The following is a 13,463-nucleotide window of genomic DNA, read 5'->3' on the forward strand; positions in this document are numbered from 1 at the left end:
ACACCAGGCCTGTAGACTGAATGGCTGCCACGGGTCCATCAACCAGTGGTACCTGTAAAAGCTCATTCGCATAGGAGGGTAAGGCATACAACTTTTTAACAAAAGCCGGAAACTGCCTATTTGCAGTGGGTCTGACCTATGCCATTCTCAGTTGTCTCTCAAAGTATTCGGGAAATGGAAAAACACCATTCTCCACTAGTTCCTCTGGAGGGAAAAATTCAGAGAGTCCCTTGGAACAAGATTTAAATCTGGGCCTAACAGGACCTTGCTCTTCAGGAGCTGGCACGTCCTGAATCTGTAAGGCTTTCATTGCCTTCATGAAGAAATAGTGATAGTCCTCTGCCTTAAAGAATCTACTGGATTGCTCCGGCATTTTCATTTCCTCCTCTTCTTCCTCAGAGAGGAATTTGCCCTCCTCCCTTTCCTCAACCAGGGAGACCGAGGAATCATCCTCCTCCTCCCAGTGATCCCCCCTGTGCCTTTTATGTGAGCCAGGGGGTGCTTTCTGGGCCGCTTTGGTGGGCCAGGGTGCTGGATATTTGGATGGGGAGGGCTAGGCACCATCCTGACCGATAAGCCCCATTTCGGTGCAGAAAGAAGACATCTCCTGCTGCATAGCCTGCCTGAACACCTGCATTAGATTTGAGGAGTTGGCTAAAGCCCCGGGAATATCAGAGATCCCCCCCCCCCCATGGGGTGGGTCCGGCCTGGGAAGATGCGCATCAGGGGTCTTACTGACTCTTTCAATCTGGATATCGCCCTGCAGAGGAATCGGGTTGCCGCCAGGGCCCCGCGCCGCCGATCCAAGATGGCCAATTTTGGCGGGCTTCTCGTCTTCAGGTGTCCAATGGTGCTTCTGAGCATGCTGCACCGCCACCTCTGTTGGGTCGGTTGGGGTGGCACAATCAAGCTCCAAAGGCAAGTTGGCCCCACAGTTGGCCGCCACAGTGGCAAACATTTCGTCCTCGCCTGAGGAGAAAACGTCCAAGTTTCCTGCCGCCGCCACCATCTCAAACACTCGGCAGCACTCAATAACGAGTGAGTTCCCTCACAGACTGTTGACTCTCGTCGAAGAGTACAGAAAAAGAGGGAACGGTTCAGGAGAGTATAGAATCAGGGGAAATAGGAAGGAGAATTTGAAAGAAATAGGGTTAAAGACGAGCAAAAAGGCAAGTCAGAAAGGCAGAGCGTTGACCCTAGCTGCTACTCCCTAAGAGGCAGGAATAGAACTGAGGGGTTGGGCTATTCCCAAGGCACCAAGAGGAAAGGGAAAAAAGTGTTTCCTGCCTCCCTAAAGGAATGATGGGAATAACCCATAGAGATGTCCTCCACCTCAGAGGGAGAAAGTATCTTTTACCCAGGTTACCTTTTGAATGTCAAAATATCTCATTTCTGCATAGCAGTTGGCAATACTGGTCCACTTCTCGTCTGGGGATCTGTACTGATATGAACTGAAAGGAGACATGTGTCTATGGGTGCGGTCAGACAGCGTGCTGAGAGCGGGTTAAACTGCTCCGGTTCTAACCGGATTATATTTGATCTGGATAATCACGATCACACTTACCTCCCTTATCCCACCTCACCGCGCAGTCACGTCACTTCCCGGCGTCTACACTACTGACGCACGGGAGTGTGTATCGGCAGGTTTTTAAACAAAATTTCCTCAGTTTGCGCATGCGCATAGGCGCCCCTCTATAGAAGGGGGGGAACTATCATGGCGCATGCGCAGAACCACCAGGTCGAATCAATCCAACCCCTCCAACAAAAGACTTCCCTTTAAATGTTTGACCCAAAAATGGCCTCCGTGAGATCCCGAATTCATCTAGATGCTAAAACAAGTGACCGTTTAAATGTCGGTTTTCTAAACGCGGTGGCGGAGCTCTGCCTATACGCATACCGCCAACACATTAAAAAAATGGCAGGCGAAAAGCGGATGCCTCGGCAGCTTTCGAGTGGGGAGGGGGTTTAAACCAGAAGTGGCTCGACATGGCAGGAGCAATCAGACGTCAGAAAAGTGCAGCTAGAACTGGAGAATCAGGAAAACACCACTTGGGGACCTGGTAACAAAATACTCCATTTTAAAGGGGGTTTGAGCCGGAAAGCGACGGCTGGGGACGGTGCGTAGATGTTGGGTGTGTGAACGTGGATATAAAATCCATTACTGAAGCGTGCCGAAAGTGGACTAAACGGCCCGTCTGAATGTGCCCTATGTGTACAAGTATCTGCTGCATTCAGAACAGAACAACAACAACAACAACAACAACAAGAATAATAATAATAATAATAATGCTTTCGATTTATTAATCGCTTTCCCCACAAGTGGGCTCAAAGTGATTTACAGTTACACTTTTAGACAGGGGACTAACAATGTTTCATAGGGGATAGGAAAGACAACATATAATTCATTTTTTAATTGCACATGCCGTAACTGCACGGTGGAAACGTCTCTGGCTTGGATCACTCATGTCCCGAACGGCTGCATCGACCGGCTTGATGACGTTGGGGCTTCAGGACCCGTATGTCGTATCGCCACACTGCCACCGCCTGGCCGGAGCATCCCACTGCAGGGATTTTTTTGTAGCCGAGTAGTTTCTTCCGCCTTTCCGATCCTGGAGCAGGACGTCCCAACCGACAGCTAACACCTTCCCACAGGGGAGTTGGTGTGCCCACCCTCTCTAAGGAGTGGTTCCCATTTTATCTACTTGCCGAGGCTTTCGAATCGCTGGGTGGATGATGAGCTGGGGACAACAGGCTGGCTGCTCACACCAGTGCGGGGCTCGAACTGACACAGTTCGGATGTTAAGACAGTGGGATATACCCACTGTGCCACCTGTGTCTAACCGCCTGGTGCTAGCTGTCGATATTTTGCTCCTGTAGTCACAACCACCCACCTCCCCACCTCATTTGTTTGTACTGACAACTGATAAGAAAAGACAGAAGCTAGAAGAACAATCTTAATCATGACCTCACAGTCAGCAAGTGCTCATTAGTACCCAATCACATTTGCCATAGTACTCACCTGGAGAAGAAAGGAGTGAAGAGCACTGACTGTAGCATCAGGAAGTTCTGACAATTTGGTATTTGCAGCTTCTTCAAGTACATGGTTTATTTCACTTTGAGAAATTAGACTGGTGTTCTGATACTGCACACACTTAACAAAAAAAGAAGGTATTTGGTAAGTGATATGGGAATTCCAACATAGACTTATCTGCTGGGAAAACAGACCTGGAAGCTGCCACAAACTATATTGCAACAGATGCTTCAGCAATATTCAAGAATGTTAGAAAGTGTTATGTAATCACTTTGGATATACTTGCCCATTTTGGGCAAGGGATAGGGATACAGGACCAACTGAATCTTTTTTTTTTCAGTTTAATGATTCTGCAAAAGATGACATTGGAATTAAACCCCCAACATTATAAAATAATATATGTGTGTTTTCAGGGCAAGAAAGAGAGACCATTTATCACACACAGAAGTGCTCCTTAAGTCTAGCAGCCACAGGGAAGGAAAAAGACAATATACCAACTGTTCTGAAGATTAGCATTTTGAGGACAAATATTAATATTTGAATTTAGTGATGTATTAACTAAAGTGCATGTATGGAAATATTGGCATCCTTAATTCATATTAAAGTTTTGCTCATGGCCCCTTTTTTGTATTAATACATAGCTTTGATTAACTTCCACTGTCATGCAGACTAGGTACTTTAAAATAAATATTTTACCCCACCTTTCAGGCATTAAGATGTCACAGCGTGGCTTTAAAATTAGAAGTCTAAAACAGCAACCGATTAAGCATCAGATTTAAATTTAAAAAGACAAATAAAAGGCATTTTATGGAGTCTGTATGTGCTCATCCTGGATGTAAACTATATAAATAAATGCAGGCATACTGTATACTACAAGAACATGATATATATTTGCAAGACAATGGTTTATATCTTTGTACTCACCAAAGTAACAAGTCTGAGAATTTCAGGGTGAAGAAAGGAATTCTCACCACTGTCCAGAAGTGTGATCAGCAAAAATTTATTCCATGGTTGTGAAACAATATGACTTGCTAGAAATGGGGAAACCAGCAACAGATAGTTTTTTTCAAAAACCATCTAGTTGAAGAGACTCCAAATGACTGTATTCATGCATGTGAACTTATGATTTCTTCTGTGTCATCAAGAAATATTTTAATCATATCTTTTAAACAGAAGCAGTCGTTATGGAGATAAAATTTCCTATATCTTAATCAGAAAGTGGTTATTGCCAGCAACGTGAGAATTTAAGTACTTTAATTTATTCACAATCAAACTGCACCAGGGGAAGAAAGAAAGTACACATTCAAAGATCATACAGCTGTTGTATTAGTAATTTATGACGCTGGATCAGAGACAAATATAGAACCAGAATTCTTCAGTGATACCTATTTTGCTGTTTTCTCATTGCAAAATATTACTTCATCAGCTTCATACTATACTACATTAATGTCGTAAAGCTGCTACACAGGTCTTTAATGTCATTGTCACTCTAGTGAGCCAGTGTAGTTTAGTGGTTATAGTATCAGGCTAGGATCTAGATACTAGGATCTAGGAGACCAAGTTAAAATCCCTCCTCTACCATAGAAGCTTGGAGGATGATCTTGGGCCACTCTCACCCTAACCTGCTTCACAGGGTTGTTGTGATAAAATGGAGGGCAGGAAAACAGTGTAAGCCATTTTGGATCATCACTGGAGAGAAAGGTCCACATCCTACCACTCCATGTGCAGAGACTATGGCGCAAAATAAATACAGTGAACATAAATAACTGTGACAAAGGCTATACCAATTCCCTGGTTCTTCCCATGCAGGTATTCCAGCAACATTTCCAGACAGCCAATAACAGTTTGAGACAGCAACAAGTCCTTCTGTGAATATAAAAAAGAGAGTGGACACAGTTATTCCCAGAGAAATCCTATTAAGAAGATAAAAGAAGAGAGGAGGAGATTGGATTTATACCCCACCCTTTACTACCCGAAGGAGTCTCAGAGCGGTTTACTTCCCTTCCCCTTCCCACAACAGACACCCTGTGAAGTAAGAGGGGCTGAGAGAGCTCTTTCGAGAACTGCTCATGAGAGATTAGCTCTGAAACAATTTGTAACTGACCCAAGGTCACACCAGCAGCTGCATGTAGAGGAGTGGGGAATCAAACCCAGTTCTCCCAGATTAGAGTCCACACTCCTAACCACTACACCAAACTGGCTCTTCACAGTAGAAGTGGGACTTTATCATGTACTTGCTTCTCCCTGAAACATGTAGTAAAGTACCTCCATGTCCCTCTCCTGCCCATCAACAGAGTTCAAAATGCTGCTCAGATACCTTGTTGCTTAATAGCCTCTTACTAAAGGAAAAGTAGAAGCTGTTGCTATTAAGGGATTTAAGGCAGACTTAAACGTTCTGGAGCTTATACTCAGTCTAAACTGAAAATAATAGATTATTCCAGGGGTACCCAATGTGGTGCCCACAGACAGCTTTCCTGGTGCTCTCCAAGTGTTTTTTGGAAAGTGGGCATGGCCAGGTGGGGCTTTTGCCCTAGAAGGGTTCTTCTGGTCATTATAGATTGGCCATGCAGATTTTTAAAACATTGCTTTGGCAGCAGCTGCCACCACAACACAAGGAACTTCACTGAGTGACTGAAGCTAAACTGCGGCTGTCATTTTTTGGCTGGCTCCACTTTCTGTTGCACTTGTTTTACAGCAGCCATTTTTTGGGTGCACCCACCACACTACATCTGAATTGCAAACATGCCTCAGAGGCTGGGGACCCCTGGAATAAACTAATTACTTTTCAGCCTTTAACAGTTCAGGTCCTGAAGAAGAGAGTGGTAAGATTTCTCTTTGGACTGGTATTTTAAACAGGATTGCTGCTGTTGGCAAATTTTTATTTATCTTAGTAGATTTATACCTGAACCAATAGATTCTGTAGACTGATGACCAAGGATAGGACATGCTGGGTAGTCAATGGAAACAAAGTGGCATCCTCTTTTGACAATGCCAGCTCCCTCCCATTTTTGTCCGTGTGATGTACAACAAACTTCACAAGGGAAGAAGAGAGGTTCTGCCTAAGGACGGCTCTTAGGAACTGAAGGATGCTGACTGGATATAAAATCATGTATTAGCATGGAAGAAATCTCCCCATCCCACACATCCCTTCCAGAGTTTCCCCGGTGTCGAATGATTCTGACAAAGATGTCACCTACCAAAGAACAATGTGGGCTTCTTCTTCCTGAAAGCAACCGCACAGAAGACTTGATCCACCTCCAGAGAGATTACATGATGTACCTTTTAGAAAGGAATCACAGGAAGTGACTGGGATGGAGGAAGGGGAAAGAAGCAGACAGGTCTGAAGGGCAAAAGGCCACTGTCCAGAGTCCTCCAAAACCTGGCAACAGACCAACATTTAGCTCATCCAGTTTATTCCCTAGGTTATTCATTTACGGCAGAGGCCATATGAGGTCAGAATGACTGAATATACACCACTTAACTATACAACATACTTTTGAGTCATCCTCATTTGAATAGGACAGCTTACATGTCTAATCTGATGCTTCCCTTCAGAGGATTAGGGAATCACAACATTAGCTCACATTCACAGTCGTTAGGTACATTCATCTATCCATTCCAGCAACACTGACAAAACACCACCGAACAATGAGAGAGCACCTGGGATTGTTCCAGTTCATAAAATAAAAGTTTTAACTCATCAAGTGATCTTGAATCAGCTGTTTCCAAAGCCACATGTAATATGGTTTGCCTCATTTATATATACTACCCACACAGTTTATGGAATAGAATGATTTGGGACAAAAAGCTGGCTTTACCTCTGGATAAACAATATATCAGTTATAAACACAACAGATTTGAGTAGTAAATAGTAGGGGGCTAACAGTGTTTAACTTTGCCTGAATCCTGGCCCTAATTAAAAATAAACTCTGAACAGTATCTATAAGAAGAAATTTTGTTTTCACATTTCTAGTTACCTCCCTCCCCTCCTTGACAGCTTGAGTACAAACCTACAGCATTTCTAACCTCTGTTTTGTAAATATGTTGCTGAGTCAAGAGAGCAGCAGTCAGCAGCCAAGCGGAGCACAGAAGTGTTTCATTGGACAATGAGAAGGCTGCTTCAGAGGGAGAAGGCACAGGCAGCATCCAAGTGAGCTGGAGAACCCTCTCAAGTAGCTCTAGCAAAGGCACACTGGAAAGCAACATAGCCACCACTGCAAAAGAAGAGAGGTCTGAACAATCGGCAGAGATGTTCCGCCAAGCTTTTGGTTGAGGACAGCAACAGGTACCATCTACCTGGCACTCTCCCCCCCCCCTTTGCTTTCTCCCACTTGCTGGACAGTAATGCATACTGTATTTATTTCAGCGCCATATAATGTTCTTTAGTTTTAACTTGATTGTTTTAATTTTGGTTTTATATTGAATTTTTTTGTTGTTGGTAACCGCGCTGAGCCCTATGAACTTGGGGAAGGGTGGTATATAAATTGAATTTATAAATAAATAAAGTGTCTTATTATTGGAATGCAAAAAGCCCACATAGGCCTTCACCCGCCCTGCTTTGCCCCTTCAAAATCTCAAGGGACTGAACTGTGCCACTGCTTTGGACAATTCAGCCAGGCCTGGTAGCCTTATCTTGACCCAGGCCCCAACCCCTTCTTTAGTTCCTCTCCCTCCCTTCTCTGCCCCCTCTCAGCCTTTCCCAGTCGGTTTGCTTTCTTCACCTCTTCCCCCACCCCACCCTTCTCCTTTTTATCCATGGGGACAAAAGCCCAGCATCACCCCACCCTTCTCTGAGCCTTGTTCCTAACCCCTTCCTTGCCTTGCTCCACCCCATATGGGTTGGCTTAGGGCTACTCAGAGGTCCTTACTGTCCCCCCATGCCCCACCCCAGCTAATGCCCCGGCTGCCAGACCTCCTTCCCCAGCTGCTGTGCTCAGCGGCTGCCTGGTGGGAGGGAGACTCTCCCGCAGATGGTGCATCCCCATTTCTGCTGGCTCATCAGGCTGCTACTGCCTTCTTGAGAGGTGCCCCACCCTGTCCTGAAGCAGCAGCTGCCTTTGGTTCAATGGGCAGGCCTCCCCTGACCTCCATTGCTGCCTATTAGGGGGGGTGCATTCGGACCTTCCCTAGCAAAAAATATACCTGAAAAATACCTTATCAGTATTTTTCAGCATCCCAAAAGTATCTGGGATCTTTCAGGAAAACTGGGGGGAGGGGGGGTTCCCAGATATTTTCAGGAATCAGGAAGATCAGGGAAACAGCTGAGAGGCAGGGAGGCTGCTTCCCGCCTATCAGCTGTTTCCCCCGCTTCTTCTGCATAGGGTTGCCAGGTCTCGTCAATGCGCCAGCAGGTGGGAGGGGGCCTTCAGAGAGTGAGGTAGGGCTCCGCGACGCGATGATGTCACGCGAAAGTGATGTCATCACATCAGAGACATCGCACGGTGTTGCTCTGGTTTGACGGCAAACCTCTATGGTAAAATTGCCCTCAAACCATAGAGTTCTGCCCCAAAACCAGAGCATTGCCTTGCAACATCCCCGATGCGATGATGTCCTTTCAGGTGACGTCATTGTGTTAGGGATGTCACCCAGCAACATCGCTGTTTGAGGGTGGGGTTTCCCCTGCCAGCCAGATGGCCGGTGGCAGACAGAAGCCCCCAAAACTGGGGGATTCCTGGCCCGGACCTGGGGAATGGCATCTCTACTTCTGCAGAAAAGATCAGGGAAACAGCTGAGAGGTGGAAGCCTCCACTAAGCTGTGTTTTGCAGCTTTGCCTCTCCTGCATTGGCTTTCCCGCCCCTCTTTTTCCCCATCTTGAGTCTACTGACCCCAAGAAATTTGGGATTTCCAAAATCCCAGATCTGAATACTTTGCTAGTTTTTGGGGGTCCAATACACACAATTAAAAAAAAAACTGGGGGGAAACACTGGACGCTTCTACTGCCTATGTGCCATACTCACTCAGGACTGAAAGCTTGCTTCTGTTCAACGCAGCCACCACGCAAAAAGCCAATGTGGTGTACTGGTTAGAGTTTCAGAGTAAGATTTGGGAGACACGGGTTCAAATCACCAGTCTGCAGTGGAAGCGTACTGGGTGACCTGGAGCCAGTTGCACACTCTAAGCCTAACCCACCTTGCACAGTGTTGTTAGTATACAATGGTGGAGAGGACAATATAAGCCGCTTTGGGTGCCCAATGGGGAGAAATGTGGAGTATAAACGAATAAATAAATTTGGGGGTGAGCTGGCCAGTTGCAATCTGTTTGTAAACTGAGTTCTGGAGTACATGGTGTAATATGGGTATCCACCTATATCAAACTGCACATTGCAATTTACAAATGGAGGAGAGAAGAAAGATGTACACTGCTTTGGTTTCCCATTGTGGAGAAAGACAGGGTATAATAAACAGACGCAGGGAAATGTGAGTATATGGGAGCTGATAGGAGGAGGGAAAGAGGAAATTGTGCGGGGAAGGGGACAGAGGGGGAAGTGAGATACCCCCTGTAAGCGCTTGCAGGTTCCCCACCAGGGGGAGGGAAGGAGGAAAAGCTGAAGACAGAGGGTCAGATAAAGGTAGACTGGCTAGTGGGTGAGAAGAAAGCAGGACCGGGGGACAGGTTATGGAGGCTTTCAGGGACGGAAAAGGGTAAGTAGTGGAGAAGCAGAAAATGAGATGCCCTTGACAAGTCCTTGTGAGACCCCGCTTGTACTGTATAATTGTCTTCACATACAAACAGATGCTTTCTCCTTATAGCGAGATTATGATATCTCTAGTTAGATTATGTAATGTTTTCCTACTTTGCACAAGCTAGCAAGACAAATCTTAGTACATTTAAAGGAAATCATGCAGGAAAAAATAAAACTTCTGCAGTAGTTGGGGGGGGGGGATTCTTGTCATAGTTACTTCAAGTTATACCCAAACAGAACCCATTTTAATTTTTTTTTTACCTCTTTGCTGACTAGAAGGTGTTGTCTGCTGAAGGCTCCAGTACAAGAAGTTCAGGGATGGTTGCAGAAGCTCAGAGTCAGTTGGGCTGCATTTCCCAGATAAACTGCTAACTGCATGACAAAGATACCCAACATAATTTTCAACTTTTCAGATTCTAATGTGCCAAATCCTTGGGAACAAACCAGCGATCCCGTTAATCAAGCTCAAATCACCAATAAAACCCTGTTGTTTTCCACAGAGGGACAGGCATGCAGGGCCTAGCCAGTGTGGGGGGGGGGGGTGCAGCAGGCGGCATCCCCTATCATATCAGGGGCACCCCTTATCATAACACGCCCCCCTGAAGAAGAGAGGCACACTCCCATGACAGGCCAGGGAGTCAACCTTTTCCGCCAGGGGAGGCCCCAGCACCGGATGCAGCAGCTGAAAGCGACCTGCAGCGGGTCCTGCCAGCTCATGCTGGTGGCGCTGCTCGTGCTCTTACTAGCTCTGGGCTTTGTGGCCCAATGATCCCAGCTGGTCTGGAGAGACCTGCCGCTGAGTCAGGCCAGGGTGAATTTGCAGCTAAAACTCCCTACTTGGAAGTAAGCCCGACTGAACTCAATGAGATTTGCTTCTGCAAGTTTTTTTAAAAAGAAAAAGCATAGGATCGAGCAGCTACAGAACAAGAGGTCACTTTAGCTCTCACCCATTTGCTTGCCTCAGTCCGTTGTAGGTGATCAGGTCCCAGACAGGGCATAGACTCTTATTTTGATACCTTAGACTGGGGAGGTGATCAAGCAAGCACATCAGATGAATGTTTGCCGTGCTCCTTTCCCCATATTTGACACAACTTAGCTCCGTTCATTACGTTAGCGCCACCGCCCTGGTGTCATCCCCCCCCCCCCAAATCCTAGCTACTGGCCTGCAGGCATGTATATTTCTCCCCCACTGCTGCAGCTGGCAATGCAGTGCAGCAACAACAGGGCTTCCAAGTGGCAGGTTTCCCCCCAGGTTCCTGCCCCAGGCCCCCAGCAGCAGTCATTTTCCCTTCCTGCCACCCATGCGACCAGGACTTTTTCATGTTGCTTTTTTCAAGCAAGTGTCTAGCCGTTTTTGTTGCAGAAAAATGCTTCCCCCCTTATATCTCTGCAATGAAAGGTGCTAGAGACTAATTTTTTAAAATGAAAGATGGGAAACCAGAGAAATTGTTTCACATATTTTTATAATGTTATCTGACTTTAACAATATTATTCAATTGCCAGTTTAAACAAACCCCAAATGCCCCCCAGTGGCAAGAAGGAGGAAATTACTGCTGTGAGGAAAATGGCTGTCATGTGGGCAGGACCAGGAAAATCTGAACATTGGCGCATACAGCAGCCACTTCGTTGTACTCTTTCCATCCCAAAATTCTGCAGTAAAGTAGGTTTGTGAAAGGAAAAGCTGTGGAAACCATGGGAGGTACACGAACGCACCACAAATGGGCTGTATGATGCTGCGTGGGGGGAAAAACCCACTTCCCAACCCACTTAACCTTCTCAGAAATGACCCCCCCCCCCATCACAGACACCATACAAAGATCATCTGCTTCAAAAGAGAACACAAGTCTCTTGATGAATTGTTGTCACAGCTGTGCATTGTAATAAGGCTTTCCTCCTTGTCCCCCCCTGGAAGCTCTTCCAGTCCAGGCTTCCCTTTGGCCCCTGAACCAGGAACTTTTATCACTTTTATCACATCATTGACTTCAATAGACTTAAAAGGGTTTATGAGTGGCACTGTAACTCTTTTATCTCCAAATCAAAGACCCAGACTGGACAATAACAGCAGGTGATGAACTCAAAAACTCACCCAGATGAAGCAGTCTGAAATCTGTGCTGTCCAGCTCTCTCTCCGCCACATATCTCAGCTGTACCAGGAACAGAAGGTTCAACAGAAGCGGCAGAGACTGATTTTCTGAAACAGAACATAAAAGAAAGCTATTCACTGACCTAGGCAGCAGTTCTAGTAACACTTTTCTCATGCTATCCAATCCCTCATAAAGAAGGCAGAATGTAGACAAAAGACACACATAGTCCTTACAATGTTACTTGGAAAGATGAGCCCCAGTCCCAAAATCTTTTTCATACATACAAGGAAAAGACTTGAATCAAGAGCTCTAGTGGGCAACATTACTTATTTATTTACTTAGGATATTTCTGTGCCACTTCTTCAGCATCCTACTCAAGGCAGCTTACAATTAAAACCATGTCATGATACTAAAAACAAGCCATTGGATATAAACAGCAAAAAATATCATAAAACAGAAGCAGACCATTTAAAACCTGGCTCCATAAACCCCATAACTGAAAGTCTGTGTAAAAAAAGTAGAGAGGGAGGGCATTCCAGAAGCAATGCGTCGCTACATAAAATACTGTATCTAGTCACCACCTGTCTCACTTCTGAAGGCAGGGCACAGAGAATGCAGCTTGAGAGGCAAGTCTTAATTGGCAGGGTGGATTGCATAGAAGCAGACAATCTTTCAGGTACCCTGGCCCCAAGACATTTAGGATGTTAAAGGTAAGAACCAGCGCTTTGAAATGTGCCCAGATACATATGGGTAACCAGTGCAGCTCTTTCAGCACAGGGATGATAACAGCCCTGTAACAAACCCCTGCCAATAGCCTGACTGTCACATTTTGGACCAGCTGAAGTTTCTTGACCAGTTGCAAAGGCAGCCCCATGTCTCATAGTCAAACGACTTTGGAGTACTTCAATCCAACTGCATCCTCCTCTTTCATTTAAAGGGCAGATTTCCTGTTCACCTTGTAAAACGCTAGAACTCTTTTCTACCAGAAGCTTCTGCAAAATCTGTAGAAACTGACTTCGAAGAAGATCACAGATACAGACATCCTCATTTCTTTTCAGGAAGGTCTCTAGTGTCACCAGGACTTTGTGTGCCACTTCTTTGTTGCCTTGGCAAACTAAATCCTGAGAGGGAAAGCAGATCAACAGCCATTTAAGCAGATGTTGCTACTGTTCACTGTTATGTCATAAAGAATGATCTGGATAACAAACTGGAAATCAGATTTAAAAAATTCTTAGTAATGCTACAGCCATACAACAAAAATATCAACAAAGGTGTCATGCACATATATAAAAAGAAAAAATTATACTAAAACTCTTACCTGAATTCACAGTTTTGGTATTCAAATCATTACCCAAACAAGTTACTACTCAAATGTAAATATCTTAATCCTATCTATAACATATAAGAAGCAAAACTGTTATAAGACAAAGATGCATTTTTCGTGAACTAAGGAACAGTACAATCCTAAACAGATGTCAATAGGCTTAGAAGTGCATAACTCTGCTTAGAATTGCACAGAAAGTCTGTAATACTAAGCACACTTACTAGGAACGAAGTGCCATTGAACTCAATAGGATTTACTCTGAGTATACATGCTAAGGATTGCCCTGTATTTAGACTAAATACATTGTTGCATAAATCAAAACTGCTTTTATAAATGGTTAT

The 13,463-nt window shown here is 45.1% G+C and overlaps 1 protein-coding gene across 1 annotated transcript in view; it reads right to left on the reverse strand.

The window, feature by feature from the left end:
* Window positions 1-2,986: 2,986 nt before the first annotated feature.
* The window catches only part of MEI1 (meiotic double-stranded break formation protein 1), a 63,019-nt gene continuing 52,542 nt past the window's right edge, over window positions 2,987-13,463 (reverse strand). Inside the window, exons 21-28 of the mRNA XM_015419160.1 lie at window positions 12,754-12,919; window positions 11,801-11,905; window positions 9,976-10,086; window positions 7,058-7,245; window positions 5,934-6,062; window positions 4,816-4,897; window positions 3,956-4,062; window positions 2,987-3,151 (exon numbers count right to left, since the gene is read on the reverse strand). Coding sequence (XP_015274646.1) covers window positions 2,987-3,151; window positions 3,956-4,062; window positions 4,816-4,897; window positions 5,934-6,062; window positions 7,058-7,245; window positions 9,976-10,086; window positions 11,801-11,905; window positions 12,754-12,919 — 1,053 coding nt within the window. The remainder of the gene's footprint in view (window positions 3,152-3,955; window positions 4,063-4,815; window positions 4,898-5,933; window positions 6,063-7,057; window positions 7,246-9,975; window positions 10,087-11,800; window positions 11,906-12,753; window positions 12,920-13,463) is intronic.

The sequence above is a fragment of the Gekko japonicus genome, unplaced genomic scaffold, assembly GCF_001447785.1.
Source record: "Gekko japonicus isolate JY-2015 unplaced genomic scaffold, Gekko_japonicus_V1.1 scaffold37, whole genome shotgun sequence".
Lineage (NCBI taxonomy): Eukaryota > Metazoa > Chordata > Lepidosauria > Squamata > Gekkonidae > Gekko > Gekko japonicus.